The sequence below is a fragment of the Phlebotomus papatasi genome, chromosome 1 (genome assembly GCF_024763615.1).
Source record: "Phlebotomus papatasi isolate M1 chromosome 1, Ppap_2.1, whole genome shotgun sequence".
In the NCBI taxonomy this organism is placed as follows: Eukaryota; Metazoa; Arthropoda; class Insecta; order Diptera; family Psychodidae; genus Phlebotomus; species Phlebotomus papatasi.
In genome coordinates, this window is record NC_077222.1 from 26153563 (window position 1) to 26168756 (window position 15194).

A 15194-nucleotide genomic window follows, 5' to 3' on the forward strand; every position below is an offset into this window, starting at 1 on the left:
CGGAACGTAGGCGGCTGGATTTTCCAGAAGACGTTTCCTCGATGACCGCCAAATGCCCTTCTCCAAATCCACTGAGGCAGTGAAACACAATTATCACCTTCACCAATTATTTATTTACACCAATTTCTCCACTACTAGACTGAACACAGTTTAACTCTACGTCACTGTCGTTTTTCTGTAGTTTGAACTAATATTTAATTTATAATTCACAAAATAAACTTATAACTTTTTCTCCTCACGTCTCTTTGCAAAAATCAAGTCTTACGTAACGCCCATACTCGTTCCCCTTATTCCCCTACTTTCTTTCCAGCTGATCTCATTCACCACTTTTTCCTCTTTCTCTCTCCCTCCATGCATGTTCAAAATCCAACCGTCTTTTGTCTCTTATTTTTAAGAGGACTTATAGAATGGAAATTCTATACATATATGTACAGTCCACCACATAGTCGCCATCTACGCCCATTTATTGTACGTAACGTCCCGATTCAAACCACAGATTAACTTGAGGATCTTGAGATCCTTGAAGTCTTGAGCTTCTTTAGTTTTATTAGCTATCTCTAAAGATGGTTAAGAATTCTAAAAGACTCAAAAGGAAACATAAAGAAAATCTGACAGTATTATGCTTACTCATAAGTTATGCCTAATTGTTAAATAATGTAACACTATATTAGGTTAAATCTCTACTATTCTACTATAAATTCTCCAAACGTCGATTTTTAGCAATAAAACTTTAGTAAATTAAATCTTTTTTAAAGAATTCTTTCAACAACTTAAGCTTAGACCAATGGATTAAAGATAAAGAAATCGTTATTCATAGTAAGTTCATAGAGGCCATTAACACCGTCGCATTAGATTGAGATTTTTTTTTAATTTGATTGACGTAAACGGTATATACAATACGACTCCTGTTATCATAATGGATTAGATTTAACCTGTCGTATTTGTCCCAAAACATTTTAGGAGCGCCCGAAAAGGGATTCGGAGCAACTTTTGACGTTCAATCTAATATTTAATATTTTTAAATATTTTTTATACTAACTGGCAATACTTTAGCTGATATATTACACCGAGTTACTAGCAACTAAAGAAGCATTCCATTTAGATGTTTGAAATAAAATTTCCAATATTTCTTAGATTATGGGACACTTTAATCTCAATCTAATACTACGGTGTAAATTGTCTTATAGATTGTGATTCAATAGTCCTAAAATCCGAATCTAATTTTACGGTGCTTAGATCGTAATGTATAAATTTAATTTGATTTCGGAATATATTTCGGAACTATTACGGAATATATTTCGGATCACCAAAGTTTGAATATCCAAAATGATTTCCAATTACTTTGTTTGAAATTTAAAATTTTAAACTTACTAGTTTTATATAATATCTTAAGATATTCAGGTTTCGTTTTGTTAATCGATTTAAAACTGTTTCGGAAAGATCTGACTTTGAAGCAAATACAGTAAGGATTTTGCAATTGTCGATAAAGATTTAACGGACAATGTGTTTCTACCTTAACCTCCTCAAAGTTAAACTACATTTCCCAAAACCAATTCTGTGACCAAAGTGGAAAAATACGGATATCAACAATTTGGTAACAATTGATAAAAGTTAAACCAATAGTTTGGCATACAATATTGCACTCCATGAACATTATTAGTTAGAGTTAGGCAATAAATTTCAGAAAACTTTCCTTACCGAACCGCTTGATAATCGGACTGTTGTTCAACTTGTTGATGATATCCAATTAGCACATTTTTTTCATCCTCACTAAACAACGTTGGAATATTGCCAGTTGTTAGAATATTGTGAACATGCTCAAGGAATGTGTCATCAAGAATCTGTAGAAGAGAAAACAGAGAAATTAATTCTTTTTACAGTTCCTTCTTCTTCATTACACCGAGAAAAAATATCATGGGTGATTTTCAATGAGATTCTTCGGCAAATCGAATACATTTAACATTAGAATTAAAACATTTTAATTGTTTAAATCAAAATAAATCCATTTAGACTTTTTTTCAATATTTCTTCATTTTATTTTAAGATGTTAAGTATTATATTTTTTTTATTTATAGAATTCAGAATTCCAATAAATAAATTTACGTTATTTTTTTTATTTTAAATATATTTTAATTATCTTGTAATACCCTTCAAACAAACCCATCAAATGCTAAGAAAATTTGAAAATTATCGAGGAGTTTTCTTTACTCTCATTTTCCAATTTGAAATTTTGTCTATTTCGTAAATTAAAAAAAATATCCTTTAAAACCTTTCAATGCAAGAACATGTCAAGTATACAAGAATAAGTTTTTTTCTTCTAATTTGTACGTTAATCTATTTTCCTGGATTTAAAAAATATTGTACTATCTTTTACATTTATGAACCGACTTAATAAGTCAAGTATTCGCCGAAAAACTGACAAAACTCTTCTAAAGATAAGAATATTTCAAAGTATCAAACCGGTTTATTCAGTTTTTTTTTTAATTTGGACATATTTTTATTTCCTGAACTTTAAAAAAATCAAAACATTTTCATTTATCAAAAGAATTTTAAAATAATATATATGCACCTGAAAGGTGTTAAAAAACACTTTCAACACTAAGAACAATTCAGTTTCGCAGAAAACCTCCTTAGTTTTATTTTTGAATTTAATATCTATCTATTTCTTGGATTTTTAAAGATATAACTTCTCCATTGATGGACATATTTTAAAAATTAAAAATTTACTAAAGAGCTCTTCCTAAACTCAATCAATGCTAGGAACACTTCAAAATGTTAAGGCTAGTGCTTCAGTCTTATTTTTTTATTTGAACTTTAATCTATTTCCTAGATTTAAAAAATTATAACTATTCTGTTTATAGTCGGATTTTTAAATTTAAATATTCGCTAGAAAAGTCTTGAATAACTCTTGATATTAGGAACATTTCAAAGTAGCAAACCCTTTTATTCTGTCTTATTTTTAAATTCAAACGCTTATCTATTCCCTAGATTTAAAAAAAAAAAAGATAACTTTTCTTTTATTGATGGATATTTAACATCAAATATTCCAAGTAAAAGTCTCATAAAAATCTTTTTTTTTATTTAGTTATATTTGTTACGGATTTCCGCAGGTAAAATCTAAAACTTCTAGTTTTTTTTTGAATATTTTAAGCCGTATATTTGTATTAAAAGGCATGCCAGTATTTTGCCCAAAATCTTTTAAATATTATTTGATTCAAATAATTCAATCTCATTTTCTCAGTGTGCTTGTAGAATATTGGGAAAGTTTTGTTTGATTGGTTAGGGTTTGGGAGGTAGGTGGTGACCTATATGTGTGTTAATTTAAGTGTAACCTCATTTTCCGACAGGATAAAGACTGTCTTGTTCCCCTTGGTGGCCAATTGGTGGTAAAGTCGCTTTAAATCACTTCGGAATGTGACCTCAGAGTAGTTGCGGTTGATAACAATCTTGAATAAATCACATTCGGCTGCAAAAGCTGCCAATTTGGCCATACTCTGCCTCCCAAAGCCATCAAGACCTACAAGTGTCGCATGGCCCCTATTCATTCGCAAAAGACGATGGAGCCGTGTTAAATGCTCAAGGCAGTCCTCAAAGAGTACCAAATCCAATTTTCTCAGTCGATTCTGCTGTTGGTACTCATCGAGGATCTCTTGGAAGAGGAAGTAAATGGCTTCGTAGTCAAGGAGGTCTTCGTAGTACCTCTGTTTAGTATCATTCACTGTATTGCGATAATCACCAAAGAGAAGTGGATCTCGAAGAATATATTCATGCATTGGTATATCTTTTGTCAGCTCCTGATTCAATGGTAACCTATTGTCACCACCTTCATCAGACGAATGTACAGTTGATGAAGTGTCACCCATTTGTCTGAGGTGCATCTCACCACCCTCTCTTCCTGTTCCCGGAACACTTTCGCATGGAACTGGCGGAAAATAGTGTTCAACTTGACTTGTGAGGTGCTTTGTAAATATATTTTCATCCTAAAATGAAACATTGGAACATTTAAAAGCACCAAATTCATCACTCCACATCTGAAATGTTTTCATGTGCATTTTGCTTTGTGTCAGGTGCAGTAGAAAGTGCGGAAATCCAATTTAGTTGAAATCTTTATCATTTTATCACCTTTTTGGATATAAAACGGTCAGCTACGACTCTAGTAAATTCATTGCGCCAGAGTCTTATAACTTGGCGTGATTCCTTGAACAAATCCGGTTGAGCGAGCAGAATCCCATTGCAAATCCGGGATATATCCTTCATGTTGAAGATATAGTGAAAACGCCCTGGGGTAGGGGGTAGATCTTGACGAATTAACTAGAAGTGAATCAAAAATAAATCGAATATTGTAGCACAGAGCTTATAATGCTAAACTCGTCTGTCTGTAAGATCCTATTAATTTTAGAGAGTGAGGAAAGCATAAATAAAACATTTCAAGGGGTACTTCATTTCATACCCAGATTTCATTAAAAATAAAGAGTTGGAATTCTTGTAAAATCTCTAATGATTTTTAGATTTAGTGAAACGTTTTATTTATGCTTTCAAATTTCCTTCGCATTTCAGAAGAATTAATTATGATTTGAACGTATAAAGGCCTTCATTTTTTGAAGAGGATATCCAGAAATCGCCTGAAAGAAAAGAAACTAACATAGTGCTTCAAGTTCGAAAGATAGTCATTCAATTTGAAACCTAAAATCACAAAAGCCGAAATGTCGAAGAGCGAAAATCTCAAATGGGTCGAAATCCCGAGACGCCAAAAATTCTGAAAAGCCAAAATCCCGAAAAGCGAAACTCCCTAATCGGTGAAAATCCTGAAGAGCTAATATCCCAAAAGGTTCTGAACGTAAACATTCTGAATGGGTCAAAATCCCGAAAACAAAAAGACCTAAAAACCAAAATCGCGAAAATTCTGAAATCCCGAAAAGCCAAAATACCGAATGTGTCAAAATCTAGATATCCGAAATCTCACAAAACCAAAATCCCGAAAAGTGAGAATCCCGAATGGGTCAAAATATTGAAAAGCTAAAATCTCAAAAAGCCAAAATCCCGAAAAGTGAGAATCCCGAATGGGTCAAAATATTGAAAAGCTAAAATCTCAAAAAGCCAAAATTCCGAAAAGGTAAAATCCCGAAAAGACGAAAGTTCAGAAGGCCATTGGGTCAAAATTCCAAAAACAAAAATACCGAAAAGACAAAGTAGCGAAAATTCCAAAATTTTGAATTGGTCAAAATCTTGAAAAGTCAAAATCGCAAAAATCCGAATGGGTCAAAATTCCAAAAAGCTAAAATTGCGAAAAGCGAAAATGACTAATTGATCAAATTTCAGTAAAACGAAAATCCTGAAAAGGGTAAAGTTCCGAAAGCCAAAATTCTGAATGGGTAGAAATCGCGAAAGCCAAAATCCTTTGAAAGTATTATAGCTACTCCTCCGATTGTACCCGAGAGCTTGGTGGAGGTAAAACGGAATTTTCTGTATTTTGGGAAATTATTTTTTTTTGTTTTTTTTTTCTATTTCTATATATTATCTTCTCTATAATTTCGTGCCTTTCGGGGTACTGATCATTCGCGACTATGCACCTTTAAAGATTTTAGCGTTCGAGATTTTGACTTTCCGGATTTTAACTGGTACCGCTCTATTCATATTTGTTTAAGGGTAATTTATTTCGTACATTTACCATTAAAACAAATAATATAACTTTTCTTTTAAGATTATCTTAAGAATGAAGTGAAATCGTGAGAAAACATTAAAGTTTTATTACCTCGAGGGTTTTAGGAATTCGAAAGTAGATTATTAGTAATTTTCTTATGTTTCTATGCTAAAGTTACATATAAGGTAGACTAGATCGTAGGGGCATATTCACAAAAATTTAACAAAATTGTTATGAGATAAGATATGCGTATCTTTAGCAACATTCAAAAATCCAAAGTGACTAATTCCGCTAATTCCAAAGTGTAACAAATTATTTACTACCAGGAACTGCATTAAAATCGTTTATTCGAAAACTCTCAATTTTATTTTCGATTTTTCTCTACAAATTCTGTCCCATTTGAGGAAATCGCACTACCTTCGGACCAGGGCATGACATTTCCTAGGTTTCCCATATGTTCCTAGCGAGCCAAAAAAAACTTTTTAGTTTATTAACTGTATTTTGTCATTGTAAAATGAATTAGCAAAAATACTAATACAAAACAAAAGCCAATTTAAGAACGCAGAGGCAACCGAAAACCCTAAATTGGCAACCTACGTAGTTTTGGAGATATCTCGTGAAATGTGTACGAAAACAGGAAAAAATTACACTAAAACAGGTCGCATTTTTCAGAGCTAATGTCACCCCCTGCTTCGGACGATTCAAGTTTCGAACAACTATTTTTTCAATTTTTTTAATCAATTTAACTAATTATAATATTTATTAGCTAGTTCCATGCCTCAAATTTTCTGAAATGAGCCTTTGAAAAAAAAATAGTTATCCTATGCTTGAATCTTCCGAAGGTAGCGCACTCTCCCCTACTTAGGATCAAAATATCCAGAGGAATTACAGGCTTCGCATATACTCTGCCTTTGAATACTTCATAGTTTTCCCATATTCCTTTAATGAATCTGACCTAATCTTTTCAGGAAATATGTGACTTAAGACTAGGATATTAAAATATGCCATAGCTAGGTAAGATTCATTAACCTTTTAAGGGCGAATATGACACCGGTCCCGGAGTTCCAAAAACTAAAACGGTTTTTTTCTGACTATTTAAAAAGCAACATAATTTTCTTTAATCAGAAAAGTTGTTTTTGTATTTGGGATACCAGTGTCCCATTCGTCCTTAAAGGGTTAAAGGTATATATGGGAAAAAAATATGAAGTATTCGAAGCCAGTAGTGTATGTGATGCTTGACAGCCTTACCCTAGTTTTTGAATCTCAATCCAATTCATTGAATATATTTCCCGCAATTAAATTCAAGAATAAGCCATTATAGTCTCTAAACTGTTACCACTCAATAAATCTCCTTCTGTCTTGAATATTCTCAGCATGAAACCTAACCCAGTCAAATCCATGTCAAAACGTTTCTGTTGAGACGCCGCTTCAAAAGCTGTCCCAACATCTCGGTTGAAACTGTGAAAGCTCCTGTCATCAACCAAGACTTGTGTCTAACCAAATGTTTAAAGGTATGACGGATCATGAGAATCTAATCTCTAATTCTGCCTCATCCATCTCAAAACTAATAGTAAAATGCAAGCTGAAAATCTCCTTTCCACATTGAAGCTCTCCTTTTGACTGGAGGAGCCCCAGTATATTGAGAGTTGGAATGGAGTTCAACAGAGCGCAACATTTTCATATCTTTCATGTTATAGAGAAGGAGAAGTTCGATATCCTACCCTTAAGAGATTCAGTGTCATTTGAATAATGACGTCAGTGATGAGCTGTATGGCTGGAGTGAATTCAGCAAAGTGCCCTCGGAGGATGGAGGTATAGATGTATTTGAGGATGAGGTCACTGGGTGGTGGGATGTAGAGAATAAAGAATTTTGAGAGGAATCGCCGATCAATGTCATTTCGTCCTCCTCCAGGACTTCCCATCGCTGCATAGAAACTTAAGTCACGAATAAATTTCCATCGAAGATCATTGACACGGTCAAAGAGTCCTACAAATTCAAATAGCTGCTTCAGAAGTGCAATTGGCTCCTGACTCCCATACCTGTCCCCGTGAAAAAAAGGGATACTTCACTTTAGAAACTCTTCCTGCTACCCTACACCCTAAAAAAAAACGGATCAACAAAATAGTTTTAATACTCATCAACATGCGGCATATTCATGTCATCAATGAACACCGATACGTTTTTTCCCGCTGCTGGTCCATATATGAACTTTGTGCGTTTCTCTATCATTCCCTCAATGGCACTCTGCACATCGACTGATTTGGTTCGATATGAAAAATTTAAATTGAGTCTCACCTACATGGTGTAGTCACACACAAAAATCACCATTTCATTTCGGTATGGACACCCCCCAATGAAAAAAAAATTGCAGTTGAATGATAAAAAATTATGCAAGTTAATTAAAAAAGCATAGTATGAATGTAACTGACAAGATAGCTGAAGTGTGTTTTGTTGATGGGGATGAGTTGAGTGAATTAAACATAAAAAAAAAACTTACGTATTTTTTGCAATCCTGCTGCATGAGAAAATTATTAATGAGGGTAGTTTTTGCCGTTCCAACGTCACCAATCACCACAATGGGTCGATTAATTTTATTTATGCGACTGAAGAGATAATCAATTTGAATGGTGTCGACAGTTGGCACAAGGATATCCTGGAATAAGGAAATAGAAGATGGGATTGTTTCACTGAAAATTACCAAAGAGACAATTTAATTAATTTTATATTCTTAATTTTACGGTAGGGAGAAATGGGGCACCTTTGAATTCGGGCATCCTTGGAATTGAGCTTTTTTCTCTTATTTTTAAAAGGCATTGAGCCTTATCGTGATGTAATTTAGCTTGTAATTTTATTTGTGGAGCTAAATTATATCATAATAAGGTCCAATTTCATTTTAAAAAAAATGTAGGGTAAATGTCCTAATTCAAAATCATTTCCAGATGCTTTAACTTTGTGAGAAGATTCATCACATTAAGTAAATAGGGGAAATTGGGGCACCACCAAAAACGGGGTACCACCAAACAGTAATTTTTATTTCTAAACTACTTGGACTATCTCGACCATTCCTTCAGTGGACAAGCATCCCTATAGTGCCTATAAATTTCTATCGGTTTTGTCCTCTGATATCCAATATTCCATTAAAAAATCGCAGTGTTTGGTGTTACCCCGTGTTTGGTGGTGCCCCAGTTTCCCCTATTTTTCTGAAGAAAATTACATAAATTTGCTCCTTGACTCTTCTACAATGTTATTGTTTAGTTAAAATTCTTTAGATATAATTTGAAAACTTCTTAAATACAAGAAAAATACACCAGTGCAAAATGCTTCTATTGGAAACAAATTAATCCAAATGGAGAAAAGAGAATTTTTCTAATTGGAGACAAACAGTGTAAGTGAAACCGCGACTAAAAGCTTCCAAAACCTTGTTGAATTGCTCTTAAGTGGAGGATTTGTTCTTATTCCTGGTCTTTTCTCCTTTCCCATCTGAAATACTGTAAATATGAAAAAATCATATTTCCGGTATTTCCAATTTAAGCACTTGCAGACACTTCAGAAAAACTCTTTTTGTTCACGAAATAGGTAATTATTGCATTTGAAAATTTCACGTACCATTAACAATAGAGATTAGCACTTAATTTCACATAATTCTGCCAAAAATATTATATAAGGAAAAAAAGTAATAAAGAATAATCACCCTAATATGTTTTTCATTAGAAAACATGGTCGATCGATGAAAAATTCGATGGTGAAAAGGTACACTTTTAATTTTTCTGAGAAATAAACAAATTAAAATTTGTGAATATGAATGGATTTTCGCTTTATTTGGAGCAAAATTAACTAAATAATGAAACTGCGGTATAGAAAATATATAAATAAAAATTTAATACTGTATTTATCACGGAAAAAATATGTTTCTATTTGGAGTAGTGAAAAGTTTCCATTTGAAACAGGTTTTGAATTAGCTTAATTTACACTCTAGGAAAAAAAAACAATTTCAAAGCTGACTTAATTCGGATGCCCCACAAAACAAAAAAAAATAGAAAAAAAAACTATTTGTTAATGGAGTGTTATTTGTTTGAGAATTTGATGAACTTTTAACCCTCTTAGCTAAACTTTACAAAAAAAGTGTTGCAAAGCGTCCCAGGCTTTTCAAAGTTCTCGAATCGTGACTTTAGATGTTATTAAACACATAATTTCGCATCATTCACCGTTAACAGTTCTCAACCGATTTGAGACTATTCATCAATGACTCAAAAGATCACCCAAAATAGCTTAGGAGTAATAAAAGAAAGGTTATGAACCGGTTCAAATTCAAAGACCTTTACAATAAGTCTAACTATGATACCATTCGATTGATAAAATATGACTCCTTAAAATCTTTTAAGATACATATATTGCTCTTCTGTGGAGATTGAGCAGTAAAATATTTTCAATAAAGTATAGGCCCTCGCAGTCATTCCCAATTATTCAGTAATTAATGATAATAATTAAACGGCATATTTCTGATAATAAAGCAAAATTTTTTTTAGAACGCTTGAATTTTTGAAATAGTACAATCAATGAATTAGCCTTCCTCGTTAATCTCTTTGGTACGTAACTACTGATTCATTAACTCAAACTCAATTGAACTAGTTAGGAAATCATCAAAAACCAAGAGGTAACACATAAGCAATAAGAATGATACGAGCTTCCAGTACCCCAAAATTATATATGGTAATATATCGGTGACGTATCGCTTCATGGCGCTTGTAACAAATGTAGACACGGTAGGCACAAAGCAAATCCAGTTAGCACAGTTGCTAATTCAACCGACGCTATATGGATTATCCGGATTACCTAAAAAAAATTATGAGTTCACTATTAAATGAATGGGTGCCCTAAATACCCTGTGGGTTTTCTATAACTTCCCAGAGTTCTCCATGAGTTTTCTGAAAATTGTATGGACTCTCTGGGTTGCCTGAAAGAATGTATAGGTTCTCCGGTTGTTTTTTTTTTAAGATGTATATGAGATCAAGGGCTTCTTCGTAGGTTTTCGGTCAAAAACCCGAATGCCGAAGATCCGAAAAAGCCAAAATCCCGAATGAACCGAAACCCCGACTAGCCAAAACCCAGAAATTTTGGATTTCGGGATTTTGGCCCGTTCGAGATATTGATCCAATCGCGATTTTGAATTATTCACGATTTTGGCTTTTTGGGACTTTGGCTTGTCGCGATTTGGACTTTTTGGAATTTTGACCCATTCGCGATTTTGGCTATGAAGATTTTGGCTTTCAGGATTTTAGCATTCGGGATTTTAGCCAGCACCGCCTGGATTTCCTATTGTTTTCCGATCTAGAATGGTAGGAAATCTCTGATATGATTTACACCTGTCTGAAGCTCTTCCCGAGATAGAAGTTAAATTAAGAAATGAACACTTTAGAATACTTTAACTATAACTTAAAAACAATTTTAGTATTGGTAGCATTGATACCGATATAATTTTATATGGATTTGATATTACTTGACATTATTAGAAAGCATTTGAAGGAGTGGAAGGAGTAATTGAAGGTTACTGATATTATAAGGACAAAATTTTAGAAAGAAACAAAAAGCTTGGTTTTAGAACGAGGTCATTAGTGAAGGTCACTAAAAATCACGTGTGAATATCTCATACCTCATGGCTTCTGGCCATTATAATATAAACGAAAAGTTAATAGAAATATTCCAAGAAAATTAATTCGGAATTTTAAACATGTAACTCCTATACAAGAGCTTTTCCTGGCTTTTCCACCCTTTACTTTCAAGGTATGAAGGCAGCTTCAGGATGGGAATGAACGCAATAAGCTATATTATCTGAAGTATTAACCACTAAAACAAACCTTCCTCATTTAAATTTTGCTCACTTCAAGTAGAGTACAGATCTTTGTATAAAAGTCCTACTTTAAATTCAATGTTGGTCAACATCGACACAAGTTTAGAAACATTTCAAAAATTTCAATATAAGCCCAGAAAAGCTCACCTGAAACCTCTTAATGCATTCCATTTTGAGGGTAAATTCTGGAACAATCCACTCCCAAGCGATCCATAAATTTTTCTCAGGATCAAAGAAATAGTCATAGAGGGTCTTCCTGCCGATGGGCACTTGTGTGGCATTTGCGGGATTTTCCTTTGTGTCAACGAAGGTGTTTCTATTGATTTTCATTTTGACAAATTGGTCAAATTTCTCTCGATGGCCCTCAACAACTGTGGCACCCAAGGAGAGATAGAGGCAGCATATGAAGTGACACTCAAGAACATCTGCGGTGTAGGATGAAGTGGTGGGACAGAAGGTGGAAAGTATGTCACAGAACTGTATCACCAGGCTCAAGTCACTCCTCTCAATGACCATTGAGATGTTAGCTGTGTCCTCCTGAGCATCGTGCAATGAAGATGGACTTTGGTTGAGAATTTTCAATGTTGGCACGATGTATCGGTCAAAGAGTTTTATTAATTGTTGCTTTTCCCCATTATTTTCATATTCGTCCACCCATTTCCGCCAATATGGCACAAAGCCCAGATTTATAGGATCAATATAAATCACAGCACAACGTGAAATTGTTGCTGGACTGGCATATTTTAGATGACCAATTTCAAAGAGCAACGTACAGTGATTCTGGAGTTGGATACGTTCACCATTTGTGAGAATAAGTAATTTATTGTTATCCAACACACTGTTCATATTCTCTATCCAATGTGGATCAACATCTCCATCGAAACAGATAAATCTACGTTCGTTCATCCTCATCCCGCACGTATTTATCTCACGGAATATCTTGGAGATGAGACCATCGTGCCAACGGTCCAATGCAAAATATCCATATAGTTCAGCAATTGTGTACGCCTTTGGATTCAACGTAATGGACTTTGTGGTCCAATTCAGGTGACAATTGAGTGCCTGGAGAAGTACCTTCAGTACAGTACTCTTTCCACCACCAGAACCACCCAGGAGCATCACACTATGATGACTTGTGATTGTTTCCCAAAGTTGCCGTACTTTAATTTCCTGTTCTCCCACCAGTGTATATTTGAGTGCCTGATAGCTAGCAGTAATGGCATTGTTGATTTGTATGTCACCACACTGGCTCTCCATACTCTCACCCGGAAATAGATCCTTGATTAAATTTAGAAAAATTCTCACATCATCCGGTATCAGTTTGATGAAGTTTACATCACGCAATACCCGTACGACAATTGTTGACTCAACACAACTATCCGGATGATGGCGTTTCATCTCACCAACCTGCCGCAGGATGGTCATCAGTGACCGGATACCCCAGTCATAATGATTCTGACGCGAGAGCTGACTCCGTGCTAATTTATACAGCGTCGTCATCTTGCGAGCCAGCAATTTGGCCGTGGTGAAGCCGTCAGAAATCAGGGAAATCAGACAGATAGCCTCGTAATCCGGTGCCAAGCACGTTACTGGCCGAAAAAGGGACTTAATTGATTGCGAGAGCTCAATGCGACCCAAATAGGCTGGATGGATGGTCACGAAGATACCAACTTTTCTGTCCAATTGAATTTCGCGGTTGTCAAACTGCAAAATGGGGTTCATGTGAATCAGCATTTCAATATGTTGAAGGATTCAAACGATGAGAGATAAAACGAAAAGGGATGTGCGCTAAAGTTGAGGATAATAGAATAAAGGCATACTGAATCAAAGAGATAGTCTCGAAATTTATAGAATTGAAAATTGAAATTAAAATGCTGCTGTTGTGCAGCTCAAGGATAATGTTAATATGTATGTCACATGCGGGACTAATGCATGAAATGTACAGCAAACCATATTAAAATAGATTGTATGCACACTATTGCAAATTTTTGCATTTAAACTTATAATTACTATTCATTATTAGTATTATTATTGTTATTACTAAATATTTAACGACGAAACACATTTAGCGTTTTGTTAAGTGGATTTTTTTGAAGTTTATATTTCATGTAGGGGGGGGGGGGGGGCCGTGGTGCAATTGGTAAGAGCGTTCGGCTCTTGGGCGGTGTGACCCCCGGCTCGACTGTCACAGTTGTGAGTTCGAGTCCCGCCCGGTGCAAATGACTGAAGCGTCTGAATGGACATATTTCTCATACACAATGTAATCTGAATAAAAATTTGTAAACCGAAAAATATACAAAATGGCAAAAAGCCCGGTACATCAAAATAAATAAATAATAATATTTCATGTAGGAGAAAGTGGGGCACGTTTGAAATAGGGCAGCTTCAAAATAGAACTTTCTTATCCTATTTTTAAATTAAACTGGACCTTAGCTCAATGAACTTATTGTGGATCTAAATTACTTTATGATAAGGCTGAATTCTATTTAAAATATATGAGAAAAAATCCCAATTTAAAAGGGCCTCACTTCCCTCTACTATTTTAAATTTGTCGGTCAATTAGGGCAATCCATCGAAATTGGTAGTTTAATAATTTTTTTTAATTAAATTTAGCAACTGTTAATGTGTTGTAAGTAAACGCACTTAAAAAAAATAAAATTTAGTACAATAAAGTAATATTTAGATAATTACTGCTCATTCTTTCTATGAAAACAATTGTTTCAGACAAGTTGTGCTAGACAAAAAATATAAGCCATGCTCATAGGTTCATTCTCCAGAAATTATGACCAAGCATAGTTATTCTGATTAGGTATTTTGATAAAGTATTGTTGAGAAGGTAACCTCGCACTTTTATTCCAAAAAAAAGTAATAAAAATAGTATTCTCCACGCAATATTATTTATTCCTTCTTGAAAAATATTTTTAATATGTATTTAATACAGGACAACTGATAAATTTATATGTTTGAAAGGTAAAGTTTTCTACAACATCACGCCATAGTTTCAATTTTTAATTTTCACGTCTTTAGTGGAGCAAAATTAAATATTTAGGTCAGTTTAATATGCATTACGGTTTTATCACACTTACACATTAAAATTTAAATGTGATTTACATTAATTGTTGCTGGTGAGCGTCCAAGTATGTGTGATTTATGTCTCTGAATCACTTTGGGGATTACGTGGGTCACGAAGACTAAAGAACATCATATTTTCTATAAATTATTTTCAACACAATAAAAAAATATATATTTATTTCAAGCTCTCCAGTATACTACATTTAATTTATGATTTTTTAAATTTGCATTTGAAAATTTTAAAAATTTAGCCGTTGACACATGATTATTGATAGACAAGATTACTCAAATTATAGATTCATTTGAAGTCAAGAAATCAAATATTTCGCTAAGAAGAAGAATTAAGTTCGTATACTTGTACCAATATTTTCTTCTTTCCTTGGTCGCAATTAATCTGACGTGGGGTGAAACAGAACAAAAATGATACTTTTGTTTTTGAATTATCATTTTAATTATCATTAAAAATTAATAAAAAGTTTTTTTTTAATCTTTCATTCAAGTACGAGTTGATGTCAAAAATCAGGCTCAAACTGCTGATTTTTTAAAATGTTTGAAGGAAAATTTCAGAAAATATAGTTCATAGGTCTTCGACTTGAAGTCCGCCGTTTTTTAATCAAAGTAACATGAAAATT

General features: G+C 33.8%; 1 protein-coding gene across 1 annotated transcript in view; it reads right to left on the reverse strand.

Moving 5' to 3' along the window:
• Positions 1-15194, reverse strand: part of LOC129799814 (dynein axonemal heavy chain 10) — a 132612-nt gene that overhangs the window by 49391 nt on the left and 68027 nt on the right. The window contains exons 18-24 of the mRNA XM_055844041.1: positions 11638-13194; positions 8140-8295; positions 7777-7937; positions 7363-7681; positions 4123-4311; positions 3333-3980; positions 1699-1841 (exon numbers count right to left, since the gene is read on the reverse strand). Coding sequence (XP_055700016.1) covers positions 1699-1841; positions 3333-3980; positions 4123-4311; positions 7363-7681; positions 7777-7937; positions 8140-8295; positions 11638-13194 — 3173 coding nt within the window. The remainder of the gene's footprint in view (positions 1-1698; positions 1842-3332; positions 3981-4122; positions 4312-7362; positions 7682-7776; positions 7938-8139; positions 8296-11637; positions 13195-15194) is intronic.